This window comes from Astatotilapia calliptera, chromosome 16 (genome assembly GCF_964374335.1).
Source record: "Astatotilapia calliptera chromosome 16, fAstCal68.1, whole genome shotgun sequence".
Taxonomy (NCBI): Eukaryota; Metazoa; Chordata; class Actinopteri; order Cichliformes; family Cichlidae; genus Astatotilapia; species Astatotilapia calliptera.
The window spans coordinates 6,280,942-6,293,543 of NC_137437.1; the positions used below are offsets into that span (position 1 = coordinate 6,280,942).

General features: G+C 41.5%; 1 protein-coding gene across 1 annotated transcript in view; it reads left to right on the top strand.

Moving 5' to 3' along the window:
- Positions 1 to 1,003: 1,003 nt before the first annotated feature.
- Positions 1,004 to 12,602, top strand: part of tbx15 (T-box transcription factor 15) — a 34,566-nt gene continuing 22,967 nt past the window's right edge. The window contains exons 1-3 of the mRNA XM_026144601.2: positions 1,004 to 2,468; positions 8,534 to 8,741; positions 11,326 to 11,427. Of these exons, the coding sequence (XP_026000386.1) occupies positions 2,282 to 2,468; positions 8,534 to 8,741; positions 11,326 to 11,427 (497 nt within the window). The 5' untranslated portion in view covers positions 1,004 to 2,281. The remainder of the gene's footprint in view (positions 2,469 to 8,533; positions 8,742 to 11,325; positions 11,428 to 12,602) is intronic.

Here is a 12,602-nt window from a genome sequence, read left to right on the forward strand (position 1 = left end):
GGAAGAATTTTACGCACAAACATTTTTCTTCTTTCTTTTACAAAACATAAAGAATAAATAAAAAGAACCCGTGATATAGAGTCACACAGACTGCCACAGTTTGTTATAATATTCTAACACAGAAGTCCGTATTCCTCTTTTATCCAAGTAATTAGTTCAAATAGGTCCGCAAACGTTTTGCGCGCATATTACCATAAAGACCGTAGCGCAAGTAATGTCCTTTTAAGCCGCCACAAGTTCACATATTAGTATACCTGCTGCGTTGATCTCTGTACAGGATAATGAAACTACCCACCTCTATTTCTTTTTTGCAATGTGCTCACCGTTTTTCTTCAGTGTCCTGCGAGCCATCCTCGTGTGCGCGCAGTATTTATTTCAAGATGACAGATGCACAGCAATAACCTCTGGAAAGCTCCTTTTTCAAGAACGGCACTCTGACTTGGGGCCTGCCCGGTTCCCACAGACGCGTTTGTGTTGACTGATCACACAGGCAGCGATCATCCGCGGCTCTTCCCCACCCCTGACACTTTTCGACCCGCAGCTGATGAAAAATGTGTAAATTATTTCCCCCAGCAGGAACTGATCGTCCCCGAACTGAGCGTCAGGCCTGCAGACTGATCACGTGCAGCTCAGCAGCTCAAAACAGTCTCAACAAAGGGCCGCCGATTTTTTTAAAACAGGGATTTGATCCCAAGAAACCGATCACCTTCCCGCTGTATTATATTATAACGCTGAGCGTCATTTTTGTATCAATATTTAATTTTTAATATTTGGTTGCAAAGGTGGGGCTAGTCTTCTATAAAAGCTTTTCTACCTGCCGGTAAAAAATGCTTGGAAATACGCTTCTGCGTCAGGCCAAAATATTACAAATAGTACATTTTTACTTTCTCAACTAAAAGTTTCTATTTTCCAATCGTTTAATTAGCTGGAATAAATAATTTAGTCAGATTTATTTCAGCCTGATATTATTCCATTATTGGTTTTATATGTGTCGGGAATTTAAATGCGGATTGTTTGAGGATAATTCATTCTCAAATTAGACAGTTATTAACATAAATATGAAACAAAACAAAATAATCAGCCGAGAATTTGATGGCAGTGTGTTTTTCTCTCTCCTTTTCCAAGCAAAATGATCTCATCTGAAAAAAGATGTCTCTAAGCCCTGGACGCGTATGTTTCTTGCGACTCTGTTTTTCTTTTACTGACCTGCAGATCTGTTAAAAACGACCCCTCAACGAGCTGAGCAGAGCACAAGAATTTCACTTGCTAATCGTCTCGTTCCGTTTGCTGTGTCCTGAGCGCACAGCTCTGAGATCAGCACACCTGTCCTGCTGAAGCTCTGTTCCGGTTCCTCAGCTGTCGGGCTGACACAATGGAGCTGTAATTGAGCTTTTCCTGCAACGACTTTTAATGATGGAATCAGGTTCAAGCACTTTGTGAAAGTGTAAAATATCAGAATAATATTTTGTGGTGGTCTCCGTGAGGCCGAAGGCCTCGCCTCGGCCTCTGCAGTTCCAAAGCTGATGATCAACAGTCAGATTAGGACTTAAAGTGAAGTTGCAGGATCTGGGTATCAAAGACTAAAATAGGTGTGTTGCTGAGGTCTTTTTTTATTTTTTATTTTTTATATATTATTAAGCCCATAAAGTTTGAACTGATAATGATCTGATTGGTGTATTTACATGAGGCCCTGCCTTTAATGTCGATAAAAGCACAGTAAAAACACACATGTGTCTCCATATGATTCATTATGGAGTAAGTTCGTTAGGCTGTTGAAGTCGGAGAGATGGCTCCTTTTCCCGGACGCGCTCCTTCCTGCTGCTGCCATTGGACAAAACACTTTGTCTAGCTCTGTGTTCTTACTTCTCATTGGACACGCGGCTTTGCCAGAGCGCAGGAGAGCCGCCCTCTGCGCCTTTGAGAGAGAGAAAAAAAGACTCCTCCAGAAGTGATTATCAATCAGAGAGAAGTGAGGGGGACAGAGAGAGAAAAAGACACGGAGTGGAAGCACGGAGAAACGCGTGAAGCAGCACACCGCATCAAAAACACCGAGTCCTGCCGCGCTGCCAGGATGACACAGTCCTCCAAAAGTTTGTCGCTGCGTTTCTAGTCACAGTTGGGATTACTTTGGACACTTGGTGAGTTTGCGATCCGCTGTAAACACTGACGTGTGCATTTTTTCTTCTTCTTTTTATTTTTTTGATTGTTTTGCTTCGCTGCGTTGGACGGACGGAGTGGGTTTTTCGCCGCTTCCCCCCACTTAGGGTGGATTTTGTGAGAAATGAGTGAAAGGAGGCGATCTGCCGCAGCTCTGAGCTCTAGAGCCCACGCTTTTTCCGTGGAAGCCCTGATCGGCTCCAACAAGAAGAGGAAGCTCCGGGGCTGGGAGGAGAAGGAGCTGGAGTTGTCCATGGAGAGCCTCGCCACGGACGGAGAGGATCCGGCGCACTGTCTGGATATGGATCCCGGTCAGTGCGCAGACACGCACAACATCGCTCAAATGTCACTGCAGAGCACCGCAAATCCACAAGTCCCGAGTCAAAACGTGGCTCTGTGTTCAATGACCCAACCCCGTGCAGAGCACACAGAGTCCACGCTCCACATTGTTCAGATCTTTACATTAAACAGACTGAGATGCAAGCCTGTGGAGTTATGCGTTTTGGTCTACAGGGATATTGTCTCATATATTCAGCATATGCGTTGATTTTCATCAGTAACAACAATAATAATAATAATGTTAGGACTTAGTTGATATTTGGTAGGTTTTTTGTGGGTTGGCCAAGTTTTGACTCTGGACTGGCGGATTACAATGTGAAGCTGCACCAGAAACACATAAAAACACATTTGAATCAGCTGTTTGCTCCTTGAGCCATTTTAGCCCAGCAATAATCTGCTTGAACTGCAGGGAGGCCTCAGTTTACTGCAGGAAGGTGCACTGGTTGAAACTAACCACTCAGTCTAACACGTTTCATCCTCGAAGAGGAGCAGCCTTTAAATAGTCACAATTACACTGTCCTCTGATGAGAGTTTAAAAAATAAGTTTCTGTGGAGAATTGCATTTTGCGCTTAAGGCGCACAAATTCGCAGAGCAGCCCGTCCATTCTCCATTCACGAGTGCGCACAGAGAACGCTTAAAGAAAAAGAAAGAAATCAAATGTTGTCACGTCATCTGCTTAAAACGGGTAAGCGCTTTAAATGTGTTGTATGAAACTAACAGTCACACAAGATGATTATGAAATATTTGAGTTCATAACTGCACTCAAGTAGTGGAAAGGCGGGTTGTGTAAAAGCAAAGGAAAACTAAATAATAATAATAACAATAACAACGGAGTGAAATAAATATCACAGTTTAGAAAGCGTGGCAAAAAATAATTATATTTTATTGTAAGTAGTTTTATACGTATCCTTAAAACAAGCATGCGCGATGAAGCAATTAAAAAAAAATAAGTTTATATAGTTTGTTCTTTTTTTATTTTAATTTTTAAATCATAGCTTTTTGCAGCTCAAAACAAACTTCATTGTAAGTTTTTTGCGCCAAGTCAGCATTTCTATATTTTCATTGCGCAATATAATTATTTTAAATAAAACATAATCTGTTTTGTCTCAGCAATCTTAAGGCGTAATGCGTGGAGATTAAGTAACCCTGCAAAATAACCCTGACTGTTTTTTTTGTTTGTTTTTTGTTTTAAATACCTTGAGGCTTCCCTTTGAGTTCACAATGTTCGTTTTTCGCTTCACGGGTTTCAGCTGCAATTCAATTTAGTTTTATCTTTAAAATCATTCACGAAAAAAGATTTTTGTTAAGTCGGTCACTTGAAAAGTAAAATTAATATAGAGGACTAAATGAGCCGTGTAGATAATGTACGCTATGCTCATGTGAATTCACATTAGTTCGCCGCGTGGGCCTGTGTGAATCAAGTTCTATCATAACCGCATCACTGCTCATTAAATGTTTGTATGAATGCGCAGAAAGGTAGAAGCTGAGCTTTGAGCCTTGAGCTAGCTCAGACGGCCTCAGGCCAACACTACCTCGCCGCCTGCAGCAGTCTGACCTTTGGGGTCGCACGGCTACTCTCCGGTCTTCAAACGGATCCAAACGCAAACCTTAAAGAGTAAAAGCAATAATAATAAAAATAACAAAAGCGAATAAACAAAACCAAACTATAGTTTTCTCGAGGGTTTGCCTCCCAGGAGCTCTCTTGGGAAGTTTGTTGTTATTGAAGGCCGTCCGTGGTGAAATGAGGAAGGTGGAACTAAACGCTGATTACAAGCAGCTCGTTTCTGTATGTGTTTGAAAGGGTAAACGCATCAAGAAAAAATAAAGCTTGATAGTCACTGAAAAAAAACCTTCAAGTCATTTACTAAAATGTTGTTTTTGGCTGCAGCGGGGAGCAGAAAGGTCTCTAAGTTCATCTCCTCATAGTTTTTGTATAGTTTCAGAATTTGTGGCTGAGTGGACCAGTTCCTGGTCCCTCTGTCCCGCTCATTAGCAGGCGGATTCCTGGCAGGTTCCGCGGGCCCTGCTTGAGTCCGAAAGCCTCCACTTTGGCGCGTCGGGCGGAGGTGACCGAGAACAGCGAGTCTCTGTGGTCAGATTATGTGGTTTAGAGGAATCCTTAACGGAGTGATTTTATTTTTACTCAACTCCAGGCGATGCTGGAAGCCGGCTGGTCGTATAACACGTTTATTAGCCTCAAAGACAAGGGCAGGACTGAGACAAGCACAGAACTGAACCAGGCTCGGATTTAACAGCCTGCCTGGAAGAGCTCAGCAGCTCAGTTAGCTCTGAAAAAACGTTGTTTTGTTAGACCTCACAGAACTACTTCCACCACACACTCATAATATTTATCCATTAAAACATCGATTAACAAGTTAAACTACATCTACTGTGAATTCAGAATTATGCGATTTGTATGGCGGTAATTTATAATAATTACTTTTTAATACGCAGAACTGAAGCCATGCAACAAACTGACATTTTGCTAAAAATCGGGTATTTATAACCTATTAAGGTCAATGTAAAATTATATATTAATGTCACTACACCGCTCCTTCTGTTTGCCATTTCTCCAAAAGCTCCCTCTCTGTGTAAGCATGCAAGCTGATAGAGAGAGATGGGCTTGAAGTTTGCTTACTTCCAGTCTGCATCAGTGTAGGAAACAGGTGCTCTCACGGTGTGGATGGTGTTACTCACTGGTTTCATGCTGGGCAAACCGCCGCTGTCCACTTCAGATGGCGTTTTTCCAGTTTTGCAACCTAAGACATGACATCTTTTATCAGTGCACCCCAACATCAAACGGATATTTGCAGATCATTTCAAAGGGATATATTTGGCATGTATTTTCAATTTTTTAAAAAGTTGCATGATTTGTAATATTACCTACTTGTGGAATTGTTTTGAAGTGTTGCAGCCCAAATCAGGTTAAAAAGGTCAGTACTGTTCATTAGAAGGAAATTAATAAGACATCTATACTCGATAATTTAAACCAGTATTTTACACTGATGATATAGATCCGATCTTGAAGTTTTAATTGGTGATAAAATAAATTCAAATAACAATAATCTACTTCCTCATTACTTCCAGCATTTTCCTTATTAACATATTAATAACTATCTATTTACAGTTCAACCCCGCTTGAGTTCTGCTGACAGTGTAGTGACAAAATGTGAACTGCAACACAAGAGACCACTGTAATGTACAGCACAGACGATTCAGTTCTGGCCAATTAGTGGCTTAGCATCAGTGTTAGTCTCAATTTAATAAGGCCTGGCATGAGCTTAAAGAACCACAAGATGCTGGCCCCATGTGATATTCTGTTTGTGTGTGTGTGTGTGTGTGTGTGTGTGTGTGTGTGTGTGTGTGTGTGTGTGTGTGTGTGTGTGTGTGTGTGTGTAGCTAACCACAGCAGATGTCATGACAGAATTCTGCTGAGTGGGCAAATTTTTGTCTATCAATAAATGTCAGTTTTTATTTGTTCAGCATAAAGTGGGAACTTAAGCTCTGAAACAAAAACCCAGGTCTTATAATCTTGGCGCTGTGCGACTCTGGACTAAAGGTTTTATGCTGTGTTTCCTGTTTTGCTCGATTTTGACACATTTGCTCTGAGTTCTTAAACTGTGACCTGACCTCAGACGTGCCATTTAAATCTACACATGGACATAACGCACACATTGAGCTCTACCTGCTGCTAGGTATGTTTGCCTGTTTGTCATTTAGGTTTAGAGCTCTGCGTTCGTGTGTGTGTGCAGCCGCCGAGTGGCAGAGGACAGGTCCTTCAGCCTAGTGTCAGGGCGGCCCGGCTCCAGCTTGGTCCTTTGGTTCGCCCCCTCTGCATCTTGAAGACATTCATACCAAAATTATCTCATTTAATCGAGCTGCTCATGCTGTCTGGAATGCATCTGTTTCCTCTGAGCGCCTCTGCTTCACACACCATCAACTAGCTTGAGATGCCAATAGTGGATTGCACAGGGTAGCTTTTCAGCCCATGTTTACTGCAAATATTCCGATCGAGCTTAATTTTGATGGCACAGATGTTCGCATTCTTTATTTGTTTGGAACCTCGTTACTGTTAGAGTGAACTAGCAAATGTGTTTAGATTATTAGAAGACCCCAATTCAACACTGAAACCTGACAAATGATATTCTTGTAGATTTATACCCTTATTTGAGCTTCTTATTTTAATTTGGTGACAGACTTACAGTTGTGCCACACAGCTTGAAACAGAGTTAATCAAACTTCACTGCGGACATTATTGAGACTGATGGTGGTGCAAGGCTGAAAACACTCAACCCTAGGCCAAAACATTATATGAAAATTATATACCAATAAAAAAAAAGAATAAAAGCAAATGTCTAAAGCAGGTTAACAATAGAAGTCTGTTTATCTTAATAAAATAAGGTGTTTAATTTTCATTGAAAGCCCTGAGTTTGCTTGATCTAACCTTACAGGCCCCTTTAAAAATTAATTAGAGCAATACAGACGTGATTTTTTCTTCATTTCACTTAAGCCCTCCATCCTGTCCTCTTCCTTTGGCACCAGGAGCATGTGTTTATAAAGTGTGAGGGGGCAGCTGAATGACTGTGTGCATGAGTGTGAACAGTTAAAGGGAATCATGTGTGACAGTCCTCACTGGCTGCAGTGACACTGGAAGGATCTCCCAAGAAGATGATAGAAAGACTTTCTCCGTCTCTCTGTGGTCACTGCACCCCTCGCCCCCTGCTCTTCCTATCTCTCCCCTTCACTCTCTTGTTTCCAGCAGGGTTGGCTCGGCCTGCGCCTCGGTGTTTTTTTCGCCTGGGACTCTGTCCAGTCTCTCAGCAGCTCTGCATTTACATAACCATATTTGTGTGCCCTTAGTCTGCCAAGTCAACCTCCTTGTGTCAGGGCCCTCAATAAATAATACATTATTAGATTCTTTTTATTTTTTACTTTCTGGGTGGTGGTGGTGGTAGTGGTGGTGGTGTTGGAAAGGGTGTAGGATATTCGGCTATAAACTATTTCTGAGAAAAGTGAAACGAGAGAAAGCATGTGGTGATCTTGTGAAGGTTTCTATCTGGATAAAGTGCAGGTTCAAAGATTTGAGCAGTGAAGTTTTTGGCAACCCAGCTGGAAAAAAAAGATGATCTTTTTTTTTTATATTTAAGCCCTAAAGGTTGAAATTTTAAATCTAAAAGACATCACATGTGTTAAATCACATTACAGATTCAAGCAGAGAAAAGGGGGCAGAGCAACTGCTGGTTGTGTAAGTCTACATTCCTCTTTCGGTGGAAGGGATTTGGGGGTTTTAAAGCGTTTTTTAAAATTAATTCTATTATTATTACAAGAAAGTAGCTTTTTTAGTGTAGAATGCAAACTTAAGTAACAAGTGTTTCTGATGTAAATAACACAGCTACAGCTTGGGTGACGTATTTCAACGGAGTAAATTGAACTTCTCACAGAAAGCCACTCGAATTTCTTCGGTGTGCTTTTTATTTTGTCCGCTGTATAGTAGCCTGCTAGTTTAAAGCACACTGAAATAGGGCGACGTGAAATAAAGTGAGGTCACTCTGGTTGTTTTTTGGGGGAATTAGAAGCTCAGAAAGATGGAAAAGCTCTCCTGTAGGTCTGGATTTGCTTCAAGATCGGAGCAACGTTTTATCTGGTCTAACGCTGTGACTGCGCTGATGACTTTGAACGGTCAGTCTGTAAAACTTGGTCCAGGAGGAACACTTGAGGGGAAATTTCATTTGCTAAATGTTTCCCAGTAGAATTCTTCATTGTGTGGCCCGACTTAAAATTTAATATTTTCTAAGTCGCTTTTCAAAGGCCTTTACGCAGCATTTATTCTGCTTTTGACACCGACCCAGAACTCCATGACGAGCCTGAGCCAGTAAGCCAAACGCTTCTCTCCGGCTGTAGCCGGCAGGTGATTTGGAGTCAGCCGAGAGAACCGCGCTGTACTTTCTGGCCGTGCCAAGTTTCCTGCATAAAGCTTAAAGCGCTTAATTCCACTGTTTCAGAGCTGCCTTCTCATCTTCCTCATTCCCCCCTCAGACTCAGAGGCGAGTCCCGGCTCGGACGGAGAAGGTCTAGCCGAGAGGACGTCGTGTTCTTTCGGCTCATCTGCCGATCTGGCCCCGGGCCCCTGCGACCCGTCTCCCCCGGCCTCCATGGATGAGATTCAGGTGGAGCTGCAGTGCGCGGACCTGTGGAAGCGCTTCCACGACATCGGCACGGAGATGATCATCACCAAAGCCGGCAGGTAAGGTTCATATACACCCCCTGCTCCATCCAAACTTATCACACACATCCACCCATCTTTTTTTTTCTTTATTTTATTTAATTAGAGGTAAGCGTATGAAAACAAGTCTCTCCCGCACAGGCCTCTCTCTCTCTCTCTCTCTCTCTCTCTCTCACTCACACACACACACACACACACACACACACACACACACACACACACACACACACACACACACACACACACACACACACACACACACACACCTCTGCGCTCTGTCTGGAGGGTGTTAATGTGTTGCACATGCAGGCCGCAGTGCTGCGTTCAGGCCCTCGTGACGCGGCAGGTTATTCCTGATGTCGGAAAAGAAGGAGACCTGCTTCTAATTAATCTCTGTAACATGTTCCGGCTTTTTTGTGCTCTCTCGGGCCAACAGTCCAAACACGGAGCGAGAACAGAAGTTGACCTGCGGATCCTGAAGGAAGTACCTTTATCCCTGCGCCCGCAGCGCCGTGCGTTTCCGACATTTCCCCGCTCGCTCCACAACAGTCGGCATGACTAACAACACCTCTGATAATGTTTCCACTTGAAGGCAAATAGCCCCCTTTAACACTGTATCTGTTATTCCATCTAATTACACTCTGATACTCTTTACACTTCCGTAGAACAATTTGCCTCTTTAAAATGTTTTAGGTCTATTGAATCAAAATGTTTAGGAAACACTGCGAAATGTTCATGTAAAAATCTCATTCATGTTTGTATTATTATTATTATTATTAAAATTATTATTAAAATTATTATTATTAAAAATATTATTATTATCAATACTACTACTACTAGCAGTATTGATAATTAAAAACACTTCCATTCCCTAACTATAGTAGAAATGTATGTAGGCCTGTGGGAGAACTGCTTTTTCCTTTCTGCAACACAGCTAAAAAAATAAATTCTAAAAATATCGCACACTACATTATTATCATTATTATTTCAGTTTAACAGGTGAGTTGTATTTGTTTTACATTTAGAAGAATTATTATGAGATCTGCTTTGGTCCATCCTATTGAGCTTTTTTCTTTTCCTGTTGCAACACTTTGGAAACCTGAGTTCAAATATACCCAAAGCTGTTTCTCAGCTCTTCCTCTCTTCAGATTGAAATACGGTCTCATGTCGCCCTCCTCCCGCCGTCACACACTACACTTGGCCGTTTTTATGAATTGGGTTTAAATTGGTAATCGGCTCATAAATAGAGCAGCAATCAGTTTGCGCCGAAGCAGAGTGAAGGCGGACGCGACCGTCGCCGAACGTATTTCACGGCCTGCTCATAATAAGCTCATAAATCCAGAAGAGAAGGGAAGCAAGAAAACAGCCCTCTTTTCTCATTAGGCAGGCCCCGATTTACGACCGTTAAACGCACAGCCGAACAACGCGGCGTTTGAAGTGCAAAATGAGGAATTAAGCTGAAATGTCTCCCTCTCCATATACAAACTTTTATTTAATATGGGTGCAGTTTTTCCCTTTAAATTGGACATTTTTCATGCGGTTTGCATCACTTCCAGTCTCGGGCTTTGCAGGCTATAGTTTCCAAATATGAAGAGCTGGTTGATAATATTTAGGCATAAAATCCAAATAAATCATCGATACAGCATTTTTCTTATAGATGCAAAGGGGATAATTAAAAAATATGTTCAAGAAACGTAAAAAAAATACATGTGATTTAAAATATTAAATAAATCTGGAGATAATATGTAAAGCTCAGAAGACTGTCAGCTGTACAAGGCAGAAGTTGTCCAGACTGGATTTATGGCTATTAAAGGAATAATCAGGGCTAATTGAAACTGTACACAGAAATCTGGGATCTTTGGAAAATCAAACGAAGTGAGATTCCAATGTCTTGAATAATTAGTCTACTTATCGCCTGTTTTAATGAGCATAAACAGCCTAAAATGTGCCTGCGTGCTGTCTCACATCCCTGCGTCAACAATAGCCGGACTGTTCAAATGAATGAATACACACTAATGTTTCCTCATTACAGAGAGGGAAGGCTGACAGAGCAAAAGCTGAAAAAAGTTTAATTAAATATTTTTAAATCAATGTTCTTGTATTGTTATCATTATTAATATAATTGTTATTGTTGTTGTTAGTGTAATTCACCATTTAATGTGGTGGTTATGATTATTAGTGTATTTTTTTCATGCTCCTAATACGAGTGTCTGCACAGTCGGCAGTGCTGCATCATGACAAACATCAGGAGTGTTTAGGGTGACAGATGTGCATACAGCAGCATTTCTTTGTTGTGTTCTTGTTTTTGTTCCCAATTTTTCTTCCTGTCTTTTCTTTTTTTTAAACTTTTTTTGTAAATATTTAAAGCCATAAATATGTTTTATACTCCACAGTAGGAGTAAAAAAGAGACCCCCTTTTCTTAGTAGCACAGTCACTTCATCTGAAGAATGAGCTAATGAAAATCACAAAACCATTACATTTTATATAAATTTTATATATTTATAGGTGTGTGTATGCGTGTGTGTGCGTATATATGTAGTATGTTGTTATTTTGATATAAATCGCTCTCACATCTATTACCATATGTTGCTTTTTTCCCTCTAGGAGGATGTTTCCAGCCATGCGTGTAAAGATAGCAGGTCTGGACCCTCATCAGCAGTACTACATTGCCATGGACATAGTGCCTGTGGACAACAAGAGATACAGGTACCTCCTGTTTGCACAAACATTACTGGGCGTGAAGGTTGATGTAGCCTAGTCTAGTGAGTAGCATCTAAAACAGAGGTCCTTCGCTAACGAAAGTTTATTTATGTTCCCTTCCTGTTCTACTCCCTTTCAAATGCAGAAATGGACTTCTCCCTACCCAAATGCCATTAAATCAAAAATGATTTCGTTCTTTTGGGTTTTGGTGGGAAAGTTTAATGTCCCGTGATGGTCTAAATGTTCTTTCAGATGCTTTTCACCCACGTCAAGAATTAAACTGTGGCGAAAATACTAAGTAATTGTATTTTATCAAAGCCATTAAACATGGTCGACTATGCAGATGTTATCTATCAGCAACAGAAGGGTACCTTTTGTTCGCTTCATTCTGAAAGTAGCAGTCTCTTTGCCCAATAACCCTGCACGGCTAAACATGCACAGTCACATCTCTGTGTGGGAACGCACGAGCGAGCCTGCACCCTGCTGCTGCTGTAGCTGGACGCAAAACTCTACTTTCCTGGATGATTCTCAAAACGCTGGATGGAGCGTAAACATTTTGACCTAGTTGGATTGTTCTCATCTTCCTACCATTTCTCATGTTGGTGTCGTACATAACAGGATTTGGATTAAACAAAGATATTGCAGCTTTTTTCCTGCTTCACATTTTTCAAAACGGCTACTTGAGGTGTTCTTGTCGTCTTCTTGGCCGAGCAGGAAAAAGTAGTTGCTCCCATCATTTGATTAAGGAGAGCATGTGTAGGAAGAAGGCTCGCATGTGATGAATCTCTCTGGATATGCAATAAGACTGATATCCAGGCAGACAGTATTGGCCCCTGAAGTCAGAGCCAGAGAGAGGAGATTGAAATGTATTCATCATCCCACTGGCCAAGCAGCAGAGCCAGAGTCTGCCTGCAAATAGGATAACACTCAGTATTCGAGTCTAATCAGGGAAACGGGTGGAAAAAATGAGGTCAAAATGGGAAAAATGCAACGCTGCACATCTACCTGCTGCTGCCGTAGCTGACCGTCCAAGTTTTCTAGGCTGGGGTTCACCTGCACATATTCTACACAGACCACGTCTGGTTTTATTCTTATTATTGCTAATACAGGCTGGAACTTTGTCCTGAAGCAATAATAAGGCAAATAACCCATGACCTACATACTTATCTCAATCACAAAGT